The sequence below is a fragment of the Lissotriton vulgaris genome, chromosome 8 (genome assembly GCF_964263255.1).
Source record: "Lissotriton vulgaris chromosome 8, aLisVul1.2, whole genome shotgun sequence".
Taxonomy (NCBI): domain Eukaryota; kingdom Metazoa; phylum Chordata; class Amphibia; order Caudata; family Salamandridae; genus Lissotriton; species Lissotriton vulgaris.
The window spans coordinates 288847197-288866320 of NC_141696.1; the positions used below are offsets into that span (position 1 = coordinate 288847197).

At 44.8% G+C, this 19124-nt stretch overlaps 1 protein-coding gene across 1 annotated transcript in view; it reads left to right on the forward strand.

The window, feature by feature from the left end:
* Positions 1 to 19124, forward strand: part of LIPI (lipase I) — a 213368-nt gene that overhangs the window by 17151 nt on the left and 177093 nt on the right. Inside the window, exon 2 of the mRNA XM_086934060.1 lies at positions 16428 to 16804. Within this exon, the coding sequence (XP_086790186.1) occupies positions 16428 to 16804 (377 nt within the window). The remainder of the gene's footprint in view (positions 1 to 16427; positions 16805 to 19124) is intronic.

A 19124-nucleotide genomic window follows, 5' to 3' on the forward strand; every position in this document is an offset into this window, starting at 1 on the left:
GCCTTTGAACTTCTGTGAGACTTGAACCAGTGTCATCTGCAACTTGGACTGGTGTCCCCTGTTAAACATCAACGGAATCATCTGAGCGGACCCCTTGACGCCAGATATGGGAAACTGGGAAAGGGGTTGTAACTTTTAATTCTACATCCAAATTCCTTTATGTATTAATTACCCACCTAAATCCACTTTATAATGTGTGTGTTTGCAAACATAAGAAACGTGTATTTGTAAAGCTCACGTTCACCCAAGGGTATCTTGGCGCTAAATAACAGATGTTTATTGTTACCCAACTCAACGGTACTCATTTTGTCAACCATAGAAGGATGAAAGGCTGAGTGGACCCGCTGGGATTTGAACCTGTGACCATGAGGTCAAACACAGGCCTCTATAGTGGATGCATTAGTCACTAAGCCACCAAACCCATAATACAACTTCAAAATACAACTTTGACCCTTTCCCTTCCAGACTGGCATGAACTATTTTTTTTTTATAATCAATTTTATTAGCATTTATAAGAGCAAAAACATAAGAAGACCGCAAAAAAGTGCATGATACATCAGCGTACACCATCAACAAATATTAAAGGGGGCCCATTCAAAATACAATGCCCTTGTGCTAGCTCTCTTGGACGTAAAATAAAACAACAAAGCAAGTGGGAAATATGCGTGAAGTTCAGACTATTGGGCATATTTACAATAAGTGAGGCATCCCTGCATATCAGCAGGGATGCGCCACTTATTGTGCGCCATGCCTACGCCAACATGGTTGCGCTGCATTTACAAATGCCAGAAACCGGTCCCCGGTAGCTTGTTTCCTTCCCAGTGTAAGAATTGGCTTTTGTAGTTTGGTTTGCCCTGTTCCCATCATGCACTGGGACAGGAACAGACTAATTTGCATACAGTCAGGTTCTGAAACTGGGATGGTGCAGTGAGCTAAAAAACGGTGTTGGATCTAGCCCTGATCTCTTGACTGGGTGAGAGTATTCTGTTTAATTCAGAGACTCTGTCCCTCACCACCCCTTGTTGTAAATATTTTTGTCCACCCTAAGCGTGGAAGGGTATACTCAGATGTGAGTCCCTTGCTCATTGCACCATCAGGATTCAAGCAAGCCGGGCCGAAGAGGCTGAAATGCCAGAAACCGGTCCCCGGTAGCTTGTTTCCTTCCCAGTGTAAGAATTGGCTTTTGTAGTTTGGTTTGCCCTGTTCCCATCATGCACTGGGACAGGAACAGACTAATTTGCATACAGTCAGGTTCTGAAACTGGGATGGTGCAGTGAGCTAAAAAACGGTGTTGGATCTAGCCCTGATCTCTTGACTGGGTGAGAGTATTCTGTTTAATTCAGAGACTCTGTCCCTCACCACCCCTTGTTGTAAATATTTTTGTCCACCCTAAGCGTGGAAGGGTATACTCAGATGTGAGTCCCTTGCTCATTGCACCATCAGGATTCAAGCAAGCCGGGCCGAAGAGGCTGAAATGCCAGAAACCGGTCCCCGGTAGCTTGTTTCCTTCCCAGTGTAAGAATTGGCTTTTGTAGTTTGGTTTGCCCTGTTCCCATCATGCACTGGGACAGGAACAGACTAATTTGCATACAGTCAGGTTCTGAAACTGGGATGGTGCAGTGAGCTAAAAAACGGTGTTGGATCTAGCCCTGATCTCTTGACTGGGTGAGAGTATTCTGTTTAATTCAGAGACTCTGTCCCTCACCACCCCTTGTTGTAAATATTTTTGTCCACCCTAAGCGTGGAAGGGTATACTCAGATGTGAGTCCCTTGCTCATTGCACCATCAGGATTCAAGCAAGCCGGGCCGAAGAGGCTGAAATGCCAGAAACCGGTCCCCGGTAGCTTGTTTCCTTCCCAGTGTAAGAATTGGCTTTTGTAGTTTGGTTTGCCCTGTTCCCATCATGCACTGGGACAGGAACAGACTAATTTGCATACAGTCAGGTTCTGAAACTGGGATGGTGCAGTGAGCTAAAAAACGGTGTTGGATCTAGCCCTGATCTCTTGACTGGGTGAGAGTATTCTGTTTAATTCAGAGACTCTGTCCCTCACCACCCCTTGTTGTAAATATTTTTGTCCACCCTAAGCGTGGAAGGGTATACTCAGATGTGAGTCCCTTGCTCATTGCACCATCAGGATTCAAGCAAGCCGGGCCGAAGAGGCTGAAATGCCAGAAACCGGTCCCCGGTAGCTTGTTTCCTTCCCAGTGTAAGAATTGGCTTTTGTAGTTTGGTTTGCCCTGTTCCCATCATGCACTGGGACAGGAACAGACTAATTTGCATACAGTCAGGTTCTGAAACTGGGATGGTGCAGTGAGCTAAAAAACGGTGTTGGATCTAGCCCTGATCTCTTGACTGGGTGAGAGTATTCTGTTTAATTCAGAGACTCTGTCCCTCACCACCCCTTGTTGTAAATATTTTTGTCCACCCTAAGCGTGGAAGGGTATACTCAGATGTGAGTCCCTTGCTCATTGCACCATCAGGATTCAAGCAAGCCGGGCCGAAGAGGCTGAAATGCCAGAAACCGGTCCCCGGTAGCTTGTTTCCTTCCCAGTGTAAGAATTGGCTTTTGTAGTTTGGTTTGCCCTGTTCCCATCATGCACTGGGACAGGAACAGACTAATTTGCATACAGTCAGGTTCTGAAACTGGGATGGTGCAGTGAGCTAAAAAACGGTGTTGGATCTAGCCCTGATCTCTTGACTGGGTGAGAGTATTCTGTTTAATTCAGAGACTCTGTCCCTCACCACCCCCCCTTGTTGTAAGCATTTACAATGCGGCGCACCATGGGGTAAAAAACGGCACAGGTGCGTCACGCATCTGTGCCGTAAAAGTGTTGCATTGCTGGAGTTGCGTCGCAAGCACGACGCAGCTCCAGCAATGCTCGGGGCCCTATTCTTCCAATGCTGCGTCAATCCTAACGCCTGCGTCAAGCAGGCGCAGGGTTTTGACGCAGCATGGGCCCCAAAGTGACTGAGTGAAATCTTGTAGATTTCACTCAGCCACTTTCAGGAGGCTTTCAGGAGGTGTTCCTTCGCCGGAACGCCCCCCCGCGCAGGAACGCCTCCTTCTGGCACAGAGCTTTACAATGTGACGCGTCTCCCAGATGCGTCACGTTGTAAATACCCCGCACCATGGCGCATCTTTTGCGCCTCCGCTGCATCACAAAAGTGACGCAACGGCGGCACAAAGGGCTTATATAAATATGTCCCTATGTTTTTAAAATCAATGTAGTGTCACCATCTCAGGTTTACCCTTTTCCATGGTAGACCTCATTATAAGCACTAGCACCGTTTCCTAGTGTTACTGCTCATATCACTACGCCCTGGCTAACAGGCAGCAGCATGACAGCCTCAAATGGTCTTTCTCTGCTCACCCGAAATACCTGACCTCACAGCCAGCCTGTTGAAACTTGAGGAATGTATTAATCAGTTACAAGTATCGACGACACTGACTTGATTTGCCTCAGGCTGCACTCACCACCATATCTCACATCTCAACGTGTTCAGGTACATTACACCTCGATAAGTAGCTGGGCACGAGCCCTGGGGCTCAACGTCATAATTCCTGAATTCACTACACTAGCTCACTGACACGCCGTGGCGCTCTGCTTTATCCACAAAACGTGCCACCACACATCAAAAGCAAAGCATAAAAACACCACCTCCCCCCCAAAAAATGCTGCTCCATTCCAACTAAAGTCCACTCCTTATGCCTCGGACTCACTCCCTCAAATGCGGGCTGCTGTTTTGGAGCACTTCCTGATTTCCTCATGGAAGCCAACCACCACTGAAAAATAATACAAAACAGTCTATTCTGAAACTCTGCACATTCAACACTCAGAACAGAAAGTACCTTCTCAGATCCGCACTTTGCAGCAATATTTATTCATTCATTCATTCAAGTGCCTACAGGAACCTCTTTTTCCAAATATGCTTTAAAAGGTCAAAAATATATGGCACTGTGTAAAGCAGTAAAGCAAGTAGGAAGATTATTTGAAGCACTGTTGATTATAAAGTGCTTCTAGGATAAAGTTTTTTTTCCGTTGAAGTGCTTCCCTATTGACAGACATTCTGAAACTTCAAGAAGGACTTTGAAGTTTTGAAAAAAGTTTTGAAAAAACAGAGATCACAAATGTTTTGTAAACTTTATTTATCTTTCCATATGTATTTTGGGCGACTTCCTGACCGCAAAGGTTCCTTTCTTGGCGAGGTATTTCAGACACTAAGCGGATTTACCTTTTATCCAGGAGGAATGTAGTGCATTACGAATGCTGGCATTCAGGGGAATTATCCTACCAACAGTATTACACAGTGGCACACATGCATTTTGATACGCCTATAACGTTTGTCCTCATAGACTGATCTGCACCAGATTTGTTGTGCACTTTCCTGTAGGGAAAAAGTAAAAAAAGCAGGTGGTGGGAAAAAAAGGTGTTTCCTCTTCCATAGATAAGAATGCTTGCAGCTACATGAAAAACTGTTAAATGGATTTATGCCGAACTTGGCTTGAAAGTAGAATGCTAATTAAAAACTCGCTTTTTGTGGTTTGGTGTAAATCCCTTCAGTGGTTTTTGAGAGATTAGCTTTTAGGAAAAAAATACCAGTTAGTCGTATAACAGGTTACACTTTTGCAGACCTTATCAGGTGAAAAATAATTTATTTTAACTTTTGCTTCTGTTGTGCAGATCCATCAAGGGGTGGCACCGTTAAAATCGGGTGAGGGGGAGGAGAGCGAGGGGGGCAAAAAAGGTTTTGGAACTGTGTGATTAATCAACTCAAAACTGACAGAAGCTTGGAAGTATTATTTTTCTGTTGGTATTTCAATTTTCACACCATTCCATTAAGAGGGGGAAATAGTTAATGAAGCCATGAAGTAAAATGTTAAGTTGCATATAGCTTTGGTACAGGTTAGTGAATATTAATCAAATGTTTAAGGAAGTTACCAAGTAGCACTCACTACAAGGGTTTCCGGTTATGAGCAAGCCCACTGGAAAGAGTGTGGTAGAATTAAAGGAGGGGGTCTAAAGAGTTTTTATATGCTAATAACTGGTGCACAGACAAAATATCGACTCCAAAATATCGACTGGACATAATATCGAGTTTTAAATATAGACTGGACAAAATATCGACTGGACATAATATCGACTACAAAAATATTGTTTTTCAGGTAAGTGAAGTAATATCGACTGTATAAAATATAGATAGCAAAAATATCGAATTTTTAATAATATATTATATTTTATAGTGTCTTTTTATGTAATAATATGTGTGAAAAGTGTGTAATAATGTCATAAAATATTTTATTAAATGAATTTTGTTTTTTTAATAATTGCGTAATGTAATTCTGTAGTGGGTTGTGGGTTTATAGGGGAATAGGGTGGGAAGTAATTTAATAATAATTAATTAATTAATATATGTTTGTAAATATTTATAATTAATAATTAATTGATAATTAATTAATAATAATTAGTTAATTAATTAATATAATTTTGTACATATTTTGTATTAGTAATTAATTGGTAATTAATTAATTGTAATTAGTTAATTACATTAATTAGAGTACATTTTAATATATATAATTTTGTGTTATTGTTAAGTAATTAATTGGGAAAAAATAATATTTATTATTAAAATAATTACAGCTAATGTGCTAATATATTTACTTTATTGTTATTGTTAATTAATAATTATTTGGTAATTAAATAATATTGATAACTTTTGGGTAAAGGGGTATTTTTAGGGTTCAGGGTCAGTTTTCAGTTTTTGGGTAAAGGGGCATTTTTAGGGTTCAGGGTCAGTTTTCAGTTTTTGGGTAAAGGGGCATTTTTAGGGTTCAAGGTCAGTTTTCAGTTTTTGGGTAAAGGGGCGTTTTTAGGGTTCAGGGTCAGTTTTCAGTTTTTGGGTAAAGGGGCATTTTTAGGGTTCAGGGTCAGTTTTTAGTTTTTGGGTAAAGGGGTATTTTTAGGGTTCAGGGTCAGTTTTTAGTTTTTGGGTAAAGGGGTATTTTTAGGGTTCAGGGTCAGTTTTGGGTTTTTGGGTAAAGGGGTATATTTTAGGGTTCAGGGTCAACAAATAAGATTGTAAAAAATTATTTTTATTATTTTCATTTATTATTTAATTATTATAATTTAATTTAAGTATTTTTAAGTATATTTTAGTAATTAAAATTTAATATTAATTTAATTTAACACTGTTTTTAATAAAGTCGATATTTTTTACATCTATATTATTGTTAACGATATTTTGTACTCGATATTTTTGTACTTACCTGTTTGTAGATACAAACTCGATATTTTGACTGTCGATATTTTGTCCACGATATTTTGGCAAGTCGATATTTTGTCCCTCGATATTATTTCAGTGATCCGCTAATAACTATGGTGCCGTTTATAGAGCTGCATGAAATATGACATAGACCTAGCATGTTATTTTTATTTTCTTGTAGATCCATCAAGGGGACAGTTAAAAAGGGAGGGCAGAAGTGTTCATCATTTTAGAACAACTTTTGCAATGCGTGATAGATTTGAGCGAAATTCATGAGACACTGGTATGATTTCGTTTTCTGTTGGGACATCCTATTTTTGCTAATCCATTAAGGAGGGGAAAGGTGAAGAGGGACGCAATAAAATGTTCATTTGCTTACACCTTTAGTACTTTTTAATGAATCTACGACAAATGTGGCAGGCAAAGAGCAAGTTACACCCAGGTTCATGCAGATCTAATAGTGGGGGTAAAGTTAAAGCGGGGTAAAACATTTTTGATTTATTAATAAGTTGGCATCATTCAATGCCTCTGCACACAACTAGACAGGGACTTATCATGTTTAGCAAATTAAGCCCAGTGCAAGGTCAGACTGGCCCAGTGCGAATCCCCCGCTGCGAATGCCCAATGGGTTCAAGTATATGGCCTTGTTGATGGCTGAATGCAGCAAGGAATGGGGGCTTGTAGGGGAATGTGGTACATCATAAAAACATGAGGTTTAGTTAAATGTTAGCTATGGTTGAGCTAACACAAAACCAAAAACCTCCTGAAATATACTAGTTATGATGTGCAACACACAATGCGCCCCATAACTCATGCCCCCACCATGCTCAATATGCAGCTTATTCGAAGGCATTTAACTAAAGAAGACTTTCTACAAAGATCAAAATATGGCGGTTGAGATTTATGTTAAGCATTGTGCGATTTTTTGCAAATTACGCTACTGTAGTGCTTATGTTGGAAATGACTCAGATAATCCATGGTTAGCATTTGGAGGGAGATGGAGAACGGTCTGAAGTAGTTATATGAAAAGTGTGATTTGCAGTGTGATGTTTTGGCAGGTCTTAGGTTATCCTCTTGTCCTCGTGTTATTAATCTCAAAAGAATGAAGGTCTGAGGGTGAAAAGTTGAGTTTGAACTTTGATCGGCTGTCTGCCCTCAAATTTCAGAAAAGGTCAATGTACTCATTGAATCTGAGGCTAATAGGAAAGTCCATTAGAAGTTACATAGGAGCTTTTCTAGGAAACCCAAAAAGCTACTGGAATATTACAGATGAGTCTTTCTGGATTTTAAATTGTTCTGTGGCTCTTTGAAAAGTCTGGATTTTCCGGCTGGTATAATCTGGTCAGGTGTTCCTGCATCCAGGGAATCCACGTGCAAGAACACTGGACTTGTTATAATTATGTGGAGTGTAATTCCAAATGGAAATTCCTTGTCGCATAACTTAGAATCAGAGCCTAAGTAAGTACACATTGTCAAAAAAAGAGGGGGGGGGGGGGGGACATGTTTCTTTTTTTGCCTGTGGCACATAATTAAGGATTTTGTTTCTTTTTTTAAACTGCTGTAAATTTACAACAAATAATAGTAAGTTCTGCCCCTTCATCCGGTCCCCATTGCTTCTCATTCCTTTCAAACATTTGAGCTACTATATGGGTGTTACCCCAGCACTCGCAATTGCATTTTAGCACTCATACCTATGTAGTAAACAAAATGGTTGCTTTACTTCAAATGCATGTGCTCTACTCATAAAGTAAAAGCATGTTCATCGGCAAAAATTCTTTTACATTTTAGGGTTTTGTAAGTCGCCATTAGGAAGGGGCTTGCCAATGGCGTCCCTTCCTAATAGCGAGTTTCAGGGGGGTGTAAGATTGTTTTGAGACCGCAAATGCTGTTGCAAAACAATCACATTTACCACTATTTTCAAACTGGTGGTAAACCAGTCGCAAACGGGTAGGTGTCCTCAGGAGACCCCTTCCCTTTGTGATAAGCAGCAAAAAAGTTTTTTAGAGCAGGCAGAAACATTTTATTTTTATTTAGGAAACGTATCCCATTTTCCTTTCAGAAAAACGAGAGGCATTAAAAAAAAGTTGCTTTATTTAACAAGCATTTGCAATGCAATAGGTCTCGCATTAGGAAAGTGTGAGCTATTGGTACTGTAAATGACATTTTTTTTAAATATGTGTTGGTTTTGAAAATATATAAATTAATAGCATTGTTATTCACAAAGCCAATAGCTTACACTTTCCTAATGCGAGTCCTATTGGCTATGGCAATGCTTGTTGGTAGCAAGCAAGGACAGTGCTGTTGTGGTGCTGAGTGATGCTGTTGTGGTGCTGAGTGATGGTGTGGTTGGGCTGAGTGATGTGGTGGTGTATTAGAGTGATGTGGTGGTGTATTAGAGTGATGTGGTGCTGTCCCAGAGTGATGTGGTGGTGTCCCAGAGTGATGTGGTGGTGTTCCTGAGTGATGTGGTGGTGTTCCTGAGGGATGTGGTGGTGTTCCTGCGTGATGTGGTGGTGTCTGTGAGTGATGTGGTGGTGTCCCTGAGTGATGTGGTGGTGCCCGAGTGATGCTCCTGAGTGATGGGGTGGTGCCCCTGAGTGATGTGGTGGTATCCCAGAGTGATGTGGTGGTGTCCCAGAGTGATGAAGTGGTGTCCCAGAGTGATGTGGTGGTGTCCCAGAGTGATGCGATGGTGTCCTATAGTGATGTGATGGTGTCCTATAGTGATGTGATGGTGTCCTATAGTGATGTGATGGTGTTCCAGAATGATGTGGTGCTGTCCCAGAGTGGTGTGGTACTGTCCCAGAGTGATGTGGTGGTGTCCCAGAGTGATGTGGTGGTGTCCCAGAGTGATGCGATGGTGTCTTATAGTGATGTGATGGTGTCCTATAGTGATGTGGTGGTGTCCTAGAGTAATATGGTGGTGTCCCTGAGTGATGTGGTGATGTTGTGTGGCGTTCAGCAGTGTGTGGCGTACAGCAGTGTGTGGCGTGCAGCAGTGTGAGTACTTCAGCAGTGTGCAGCGTGCAGCAGTGTGCAGCATGCAGCAGTGTGAGGCGTGTAGCAGTGTGTGGCAAGCAGCAGTGTGTGGCGTGCAGCAGTGTGTGGTGTGCAGCAGTGTGTGGCCAGCAGCAGTGTGAGGCATGCAGCAGTGTGAGGCATGCAGCAGTGTGAGGCATGCAGCAGTGTGAGGCGTGCAGCAGTGTGTGGCGTGCAGCAGTGTGTGGTGTGCAGCAGTGTGTTGTGCAGCAGAGTAATGCAGCAGTGTGCAGCATGCAGGTGTTTGATGCGTGCAGCAGTGTGATGCGTGCAGAATTGTGAGGCGGCAGCAGTGTGAGGCGTGCAGCAGTGTGAGGCGTGCAGCTGTGTGAGGTGTGCAGCAGTATGCAGCATGCAGCAGTGTTCAGCATGCAGCAGTGTGCAGTGTGCAGCAGTGTGAGGCGTGCAGCAGTATGCCGCGTGCAGCAGTGTGAGGTGTGCGGCAGTATGCAGCATGCAGCAGTGTGAGGCATGCAGCAGTGTGTGGCGTGCAGCAGTGTGTGGCATGCAGCAGTGTGAGTATTGAAGCAGTGTGCAGCATGCAGCAGTGTGAGGCGTGCAGCAGTGTGAGGCATGTGGCAGTGTGTGGCTTTCAGCAGTGTGAGTAATGCAGATGTGTGCAGCGTGCAGCAGTGTGCAGCGTGCAGCAGTGTGAGGCATGCAGCAGTGTGAGGCGTGCAGCAGTGTGTGGTGTGCAGCAGTGTGTGGCGTGCAGCAGTGTGTGGCCAGCAGCAGTGTGTGGCCAGCAGCAGTGTGAGGCGTGCAGCAGTGTGAGGCATGCAGCAGTGTGAGGCGTGCAGCAGTGTGAGGCGTGCAGCAGTGTGAGGCGTGCAGCAGTGTGAGGCATGCAGCAGTGTGAGGCGTGCAGCAGTGTGAGGTGTGCAGCAGTGTGTGGCGTCCAGCAGTGTGTGGCATGCAGCAATGTGTTGCGTGCAGCAGTGTGAGTAATGCAGCAGCGTGCAGCAGTGTGAGGTGTGCAGCAGTGTGAGGTGTCCAGCAGTGTGAGTTGTGCGGTAGTGTGCAGCATGCAGCAGTGTGAGTAATTCAGCAGTGTGCAGCATGCAGCAGTGTGCGGCGTGCAGCAGTGTGAGGCGTGCAGCCGTGTTTGGCGTGCAGCAGTGTGAGGCGTGCAGCAGTGTGAGGCATGCAGCAGAGTGAGGCACGCAGCAGTGTGAGGTGTGCAGCAGTGTGTGGCATGCAGCAGTGTGAAGCATGCAGCAGTGTGTCATGCAGCAGTGTGCAGCATGCAGCAGTGTGAGGCGTGCACCAGTGTGAGGCGTGCAGCAGTGTGTGGAGTGCAGCAGTGTGAGTCGTGCGGTAGTGTGCAGCATGCAGCAGTGTGATTCGTGCAGCAGTGTGAGGTGTGCAGCAGTGTGTGGCATGCAGCAGTGTGAGGCATGCAGCAGTGTGTCATGCAGCAGTGTGTAGCGTGCAGCAGTGTGCAGCGTGTAGCAGTGTGAGGCGTGCAGCAGTGTGAGACGTACAGCAGTGTGAGGCATGCAGCAGTGTGTGGCATGCAGCAGTGTGAGGCGTGCAGCAGTGTGAGGCATGCAGCAGTGTGTGGCATGCAGCAGTGTGTGGCGTGCCGCAGTGTGCAGCATGCTGCAGTGTGAGTAATGCAGCAGTGTGCAGCAGTGTGAGGCGTGCAGCAGTGTGAAGTGGGCAGCAATGTGAGGCGGGCAGCAGTGTGCAGCATGCAGTAGTATGAGTAATGCAGCAGTGTGCAGCGTGCTGCAGTGTGAGGTGTGCAGCAGTGTGTGGCGTGCAGCAGTGTAAGGCATGAGATGAGGGGGGTGAGAGGGTGTGAGGGTGAGATGGTGTATGAGGGTGAGAGTGTGTGTGAGGGTGAAAGTGTGTGTGAGGGTGAGAGAGTGTGAGGATGAGTGAGGGGGTGTGAGGGTGAGGGTGTGGGGGTGTGAGGGGTGAGGGGGTGTGAGGGTGAGGGTTAGGGGGCGTGAGGGTGAGAGGGTGAGTGAGGGTGAGGGTGTGTGAGGGGGTGTAAGGGTGAGGTGGTGTGAGGGTGAGGGTGTGTGAGAGTGAGGGAGTGAGGGGGTGTGACAGGGTGTGTGAGGGTGTGAGGGTGAGGGGGTGTGGGGGTCTGAGGGTGTGTGGGGTGTGAGAGGGTGAGGGGGTGTGAGGGTGTGTGAGGGTGAGGGTGTGTGAGGGTGAGGGTGGGTGAGGGTGGAAGAGTGTGTGTGAGGGTGAGAGGGTGTGTGAGAGTGAAAGGGTGTGTGAGGGTGAGAGGGTGGGTGACTGTGTGTGAGGGTGAGAGGGTGTGTGAGGGTGAGGGTGTGTGTGAGGGTGAGGGATTGTGTCAGGGTGAGGGGGTGAGAGGGTGAGGGGGTGTGAGGGTGTGAGTGGGTGAGGGTGAGTGAGGGTGAGAGGGTTCTGAGGGTGAGTGGGTGTGTGAGGGTGTGAGGGTGTGTGAGGGTGAGGGGTGTGAGGGTGGAGAAGAGTGTGTGAGGTTGAGAGGGTGTGTGAGGGTGAAAGGGTGTGTGAGGGTGAAAGGGTGGGTTAGGGTGGGTGAGAGGGTGAGTGAGGGTGAGGGGGTGTGTGAGGGTGAGGGGGGGGTGTGAGGCCTGGCGTCCAAACTTCTTAAGCAAGGGCATGCTGGCTCATACCCATTAAGGCCATTCTGGAACTAATGAAAGCTGTGGAAGTTAAGAATACAGGCAAGGCGGGACTAAGCCGAAATTACAACTTGGTCCCGAGCATGGGGGGAACTGGAGAGTGCTGTTCCGTGGTGCAGCGAAGTGCACTGGAGTGAGCGGGCAGTCAGCTCACTTACTATGGTGGTCCCAGCATGGTGACCTATAGGTGTGAATGGGTTACCAAGATGGTGTATGCGCTTGGAGTGGTAATTAAAAAATATAGATGAAAGGTATGTGAAAGGGCACATACTGAAAAAAGTATCATGGTAGCAGAATGAAACCGACAAGCACTCCAAAGAAGTTTTTAAAAAGTGTGAATTAAAAAAATGGGGAGGGCAGTGCAGCAAGGGTTGGCAAACAGGGATGGGGGGAAACAAGAATGGGTTGGTTTATTTAAATTTAAAAAAAGCCAAGCCGGGTGGGAATGGGTAGAGGAATAAACAGACTAGCTAGGTGGGGTGAGAGCAACATGGAGAGTGTGAGTGGTAAGGGGAGAGAGAAAGAAAAAGCATGCAATTCCACAGTGTTAACAATTTCCTGAATGTAAGCAGCAGTAGGAGAAAAGTCAGCTTGTAAAAGGATGGTAAACAAGCTCTGGGCATTGCTGTGGTGGGGGCGGGGCGGGAGCGCATTCCTTTGAAGTCTGATGCGGGGGGAGGGGGGAGCGGCAGCTTTGAAGTCTCTGAGGCACAGGCAAATGGTGGTTTGTGACGTGGCTGGTTTGTGCACGTGCATAGGTCACATGAACTGTGGCTAATCCGCCGTTGGCAGACTTTTCGGACTGCTTAATAGAAATCTCGACAACCTGCATTGCTAAAAGCAATGCTTTAGGTCGAGACCTAAAAAGCAAACACAGACGTGGGGGGCCTGCTGTCATCAGCAGGCCTCCATTCCTGTGTTATTGCCCATTTCCACTGGGTCACAAATTGTGACCTGCCTCATGAATATTGATGAGGCAGGTAATATGCAACCCCATTGGGAATAGCAAAATGTGTCTGAGACACATGAGTACATTTCCTTTTGCGACTCGCAGATTGTGAGTTGCTAAAATTCTCAAATTGTGAGTTGCTAAAGGAAATGGTAGTACATCTGGCCCTCACTGTCTGCACAAAGCCTGTGCACATTGCTCAATTGCCCAAAACAGTCTTTCTGTCTTCTGTTACAAAATTGGTTTAAAGTGGACTTTTCGATGTTATATATAATTGCATAATTAACTTTAAATATCAGTTAAGAAGTTCTTACTTTCTTTGCACTTTGGGTGCCTAGCTGGATTGTTACTTAGGGGTCTATTACAATTTGTCCGGCCACCACAGTACCAGCAAAAGGGACCGCCCACCATATGTGCGGCTGTCCTGTGATGCAGATTAGAATGCGCCCGCCACACAGGCGGGCGCATCCAGCCTTTTTTACATTGCGGCGTTGCTGTGCTTTCAGGCAGTAATGGCCGCAATATAAAAAAGGCATGTTGTGCATTTGCATGCACAACGTGGCAGGCACCGCACGTTGCCTGCCACGTTGTGTATGCAAAGGTCCCCATGTGCACCCCCCAACCCCCTAACATCCTGGGGGCCCGCAACGGGCCTCCACATGCAGATACTGCATGCCTTTCCATGACGGCAACGCCACCATGGAATGACACATCCCCGCATGCATTTTAATATGGATGGCGGTGTTTTGCAGACACCGCCACCATATTATACCCCTTTTCCTCACGTTCTACCCGAAGGGCGAAAAAACGGAGGACGGTCTTTCTGTCCACCGGGGTCCCCCCTGCCATTGTAATATAGCAGGGGGAAATGGTAGACAGGCGGGGGGGATGGCTGGCGGAATGCCGCCGTCATCTGGGCGGTGGCGATCTGCCCGCTATAGTAATAGACCCCTTAGTTTCTGTCTCCTTTTTAAAGTTAGAAAGTGCTTAAAGTAACAATGTGGCAACCTGTGATTTGAGTGCTTGGCTATGTTGTGATTTAATTGTTGCCTCCTTCACAAATAACAATAATAATAACATGCAGAACACAACTGAAATTCTTGTTATTTAAAATACATCACTATTAAAATGGTCACATCAAGAAATGTTTTTTTTAATAAAATATTTTTAATGCCTGGATGTGACAGCCATGTTTAGGTACCAAGGCTAAATCTATTGACTTTGCCAATACTTGTTTCTCAGTGGACTGCTCTTCGTTTCATAAACATATAATGGCAAACCTCATTACCCTGGCTTGCATTTTGAGCCCTGAATAACATATTTAAAAATTGCTTGAGTAATAAAAATGAAACAAAAATGATTGCGTTCTGTATGCAATACATTTAGGAGCTAAAATATTATATGTGGTGATTCAATGCTCTTGAAATGTAAAGCAGTCCCTTATGCATTGCAAAGCAAGTATGCCTGAGGAGGTGGGATGATACACTAAATGGCCAGCAGCATGAGATGAGAAAAATTACTGGTCTGGTCGGAGTCACAGCCCACTCTATGTCAATTTTAAAGAAAGTTGGCAACAGTAGGTCTTGCAAACAGCTGCACTGTCAAACTACGCCCACAAAGCACCCCTACAAATGCCTTCTCTCCATGTAAACTTTTTTAGAGCTAGTGATAAACTTTTAGACCACACTATAGGCGTGTGGGGAGGTTTGGATTCTAAAGTAGAGTTATCATTACAAGGAACTGGCAAACGTGTTTGCTTGCCATGTTTCCTTCCTAAGCATACCCTTTAGAAGCTAATTAAGATGATACTTTGGTCCGACTGACCTTGATCAACGATTCATCTTACCTTCTAGGTCAGAAAACCTCAACATTCACTGTTCTATTTTTTTTCATCTATTGCTCCTTATGCTCAAAATTTCGAGAATAAATTACTTTTATGACATAAGTACTTAGATAAAGCACTGTTCGGACTCCTCCTGCTTCCATATTTTTTTAAGCTGAGAGCAAAATGAAGGGTTGTGTTTAGAAAGTGGGTCCAGGGTGTGGATGGAGTGTGTCAGGAGCAGTTCACGGAGAAGAAATTGGAGCTGGATCCTCAAGTGCATGACGATATTAAAGCGTCAGCAAAGCTGGTGTTACGTATATTACAGATGTTCTGTCGCCTTTCTTCTTTTATTCCTCTTGCTGAAAGTTGGTTAAGGTTTTCTCTACATAAGAATCAGGACAAGGTAAAGTTAACCTTAGAAATGTAATTTTCGTCTTTTTGGTTTATGCGATGGGGCCTCTTCAAGGATTAGAAATATCAATGCCAAGTGGTCAGGCAACCTAAACATATTTCTGATGAACCACACCTAGGGCCTCATTTATGAAAAGTGACACATCGCTGCGAGAAAACAGCGATGTGTCACTTTTCATTGTGCCCTCCTTGCGACCCCAATGATGCGTCATATTTACAATATGACGCATCATTGCGCAAGGACTTACAGATACGTAATTTCTTACGTATCTGTAAGAGCAAAAGTGACGCATTCCTGGAGTGTGTCACAAAAGTGATGCAACTCCAGCAATGCGTCCTTTCACATGGGGCAAGCCCCATGTGAAAGGGCCTGCATCAGTCTTACGCCTGCTGTGAGGCAGGCGCAAGATTTTGACGCAACGGCGTCCTAGAAGTGACGCAGTGAAATATCATAGATTTCACTGCGGCACTTCTACGACCTTTGTTGCGTCAATACGCCCCCCTTGCTTACATTATACCTGGCAGCGACGGCTCGTGGAGGGAGTTACGGTGGGGCAGGAGGGTGGGGAGGGGGAGGGGCAGGGCGGAGGTTGCTAAAAACCGGCATATGGATAATTGCAGGTAAGTAAACAATTTAATTAATAAAACGAATTTCGTAGCTCGCACTGCATTGCATTTTGCGATGCAAGGCGCACTACGAAATTCGTTTTATTAATTAAATTGTTTACTTACCTGCAATTATCCATATGCCGGTTTTTAGCAACCTCCGCCCTGCCCCTCCCCCTCCCCACCCTCCTGCCCCACCGTAACTCCCTCCACGAGCCGTCGCTGATACCTGGCACAGGTATAATGTGGCGCAGGGGTTTACAAAGTGACGCATCTATCTTGATGCGTCACTTTGTAAATACGGCACAACAAGGCGCATTTGTTACGCCACTGGTGCGTCACAAGAAGTGACGCACCGGCGGCGTAAAAGTGACGTACAGCCTCATAAATGAGGCCCCTGGATTTGAGATTTGCACGCAACACAGTCTGTTAAACACCTTGTCTTCATGGACCTGACCCTCCATCTGTTTATATTTTATTGTTTTTTTCTGGTGACATAAAGGTCGAAATAATCTTATAGAATGTGAGGGTTCAAATGAATGGAAACAATCTACATTTTCCAGAATGCATTAGGTTGCACAGAGCAGAATATGGTGTGCTTGGTGCCCTGGATTCTTTTATTAATCCTTCCAAAGTGTATGTTTTCTGTCAAGCGTAATTTGCAGCAAGCTGATATATTTTTTTTTTATATTTTTGTGTTTACAGAAGATGCAGAACAATGTCACCAGTTCACGGACCTTAACCTAAAAAACTCCATTGTTGGGACAGGACTGGAGGTGCAACTGCTACTCTACACTAGAGAGAACAAAGATTGTGCTGGCAACCTTAATAAGGAAAACTCTACAGCTTTCAAGTATGTGAATGTGACCAGGAAATTCATCTTCATCATTCATGGATACCGGCCGACTGGATCCCCGCCGGTGTGGATTGATACCATAGCGCAGGATCTGCTGTCCCTTGAAGATATGAATGTCATAATTGTGGACTGGAATCGGGGGGCCACCACGATCATCTACCACAGCGCTGCCGCCAAAGCAAAGAAGGTTGCGGTCATCCTGAAGACCCTCATTGATGGTTTGCTGGTAAGTTAGAAGAATGCAGTCCAATATTTATGAAAGAAAGTAGCCACTTGCATCAGCAAGCCAAAAAGGGTTTTACACATGGGAATGAAGGCAGAGTGGCTAACAGGTACATTTAGAGAAGCTGAAACAGATAGACATGGATTCAGCAATATATCATGGGTAGCAGAAATTAAATCTGATACATTTCTTGACACCACCCCCCCCCCCCCCAAATGACATTAGTATGTTGACCTCTTGTGTTGCCCTTAGTTCCAGCACACCCTCTTTGCTGCTAAAAGGTTAGGTGAAGGAAAAGTTGTAGAAATTAAAGTGGGCTCTTAGAACTCGGTTTACTTTCTGTTTCTGCATCTGCCTTCTGATTAGGGATGTACACAATTCACGAAATGTAAACAGCATTATACTGTAGCATGAAATGTATCCTGACGTCCATTTTGCACAGAAGAACACATTTTGTGCTAAAACGTTAAACGTAGTGTGAAAAACACAACTAGGTCAAACAGGACTTGCACCACAGATATTCTGGTTGCTCGTTCTGTTCCTGTGTGTTTTCACAGATTTTTTGTCAAATAAAACGTATAAATGCGTGACATGGGGAAAATGTTTAACTTCTGGAATTTTGAGCAACAAGCACAACACAAAATCACCAAAATATTAAAAATTATGCCAGCAGAACAGAAATTCCTCCCAACCCACTTCTGATCTCTGTGTGCACTGGCAGTTGTGGAGGTACCAAAGGTCAACTCAGCTGTAGCAGCAGTACCCTTTAAGTGGCGCCAATGATGCGCCAGCTGGCTGTCTCTGCAAGACAGGGCCACTTGTGAGTGACTTAGGGCCATATGTATGAACACGTTTTCCCATAGACACAGAATGGGTAAAACCCTTTGATATATATGGCCCCATGTCACAACTTTGCCAGCCTTTCACAGGCATGTACTGATGGAGAATTTCTCAATAAAACAGTTTACCTTTAAGAAAATTAGCAAGAAACTTAAATGTGCTTCATAATTACTTGTATTCTCCGATTTTTATAACTAAGCGTTGACACTGCTTATATTTTTACTGGTGCATGCATTTTAGTGAAATATCCTGACATAAGACGTACAATGCCCCATCCCCACCCTTTTCAGGAAACTAGTGTGTGTCCGAAGTGTTTGCATTTCTAAACTGGTCACTTATTATTGGTGGGAGGTAGGGGCTGCTGCAATCTATGCCTTTCAAGGTCGAGCCTGGGCAGCGCATGCACTGTTCTGCAACATGTCAGGTATGGACTTGAAGTTCTGCCCATATTTTTCATGGCTTGTGTCATTGACCATTGAAGACTATGGCTTTTCATTGGTCAATAGGCTTAGTAATCCCTCCTTTGTACCCACTTGTCTACTTTTGTAACCTCCCATGACGACACTTCTTGTGACTTGTGTCGTTACTCAATAGTCTTCCAATACAGCCTCCGAGCACTATTTGCTTGAATGTTTTTCTCCTGCTTGCTGTTGCAGGTCAGGCTCTCCCGCAACTATTTAATTTACTTTTTTTAACCATTTATATGTTTTTCTTATAGCACGCCACACTTATACAGTCTTGTATAAACTACAGGAGTAAAAACCCTTCGACCACGTTGGGATTGGGGTGGATAATCGGAAAAAACATATAGTATCCCAACTGGTATTATTGTAGGACAATTAGAGAGGATATGTAATAAATATTATCAGTAAAGAAATAAGGAGACTCAAAGATTATTGCAAATGTGCTAGTAGCATCATATTTATCTAGAAACGGTTGGGCGAGTTACAGTAGTAGCAACACTGTAGATAAACAAATAATACAACCCTAATTGTACTTGGTGCATAAAAAGTGAATGTGGTGAGCAAGGTGGCGACGCAAGTGACAATGTGATCAGCATAAACCGTGCATTTGTGAATGGTGTTTAAATATATAGTGAGTAGATGAAACAATGTGGCTCCGGATGAATTGAGAAGCTAGGTTCTAATTTAGGTAGACTGTAGTTAGGAAGAACCACATTGTGGGTTGCGCATTTTTTATTGGGTTGAGTGGTCGACGGCGTTTCGATCCTCATAATTTGGGATCTTCATCAGGACTGAGTTGAGTTGAAAACAGTGCTGTCGAAATAATAACTGTTCGCTGAATTCCTGGGGCACAGAACGGGAGTTTGTCGACGCGAATACAGCGGCCTTCGGGCCAGGTCGTTCAAGGCTGGAAGGTGGCGTACTGTGAAGCAATGAGGCGTCCGATCCAGCCAGTGATCGGGTAGTGGAGAATTAATCTCTAGTAGCGGGTATCGACAAGTGCGTGTCCGAGCAAATTG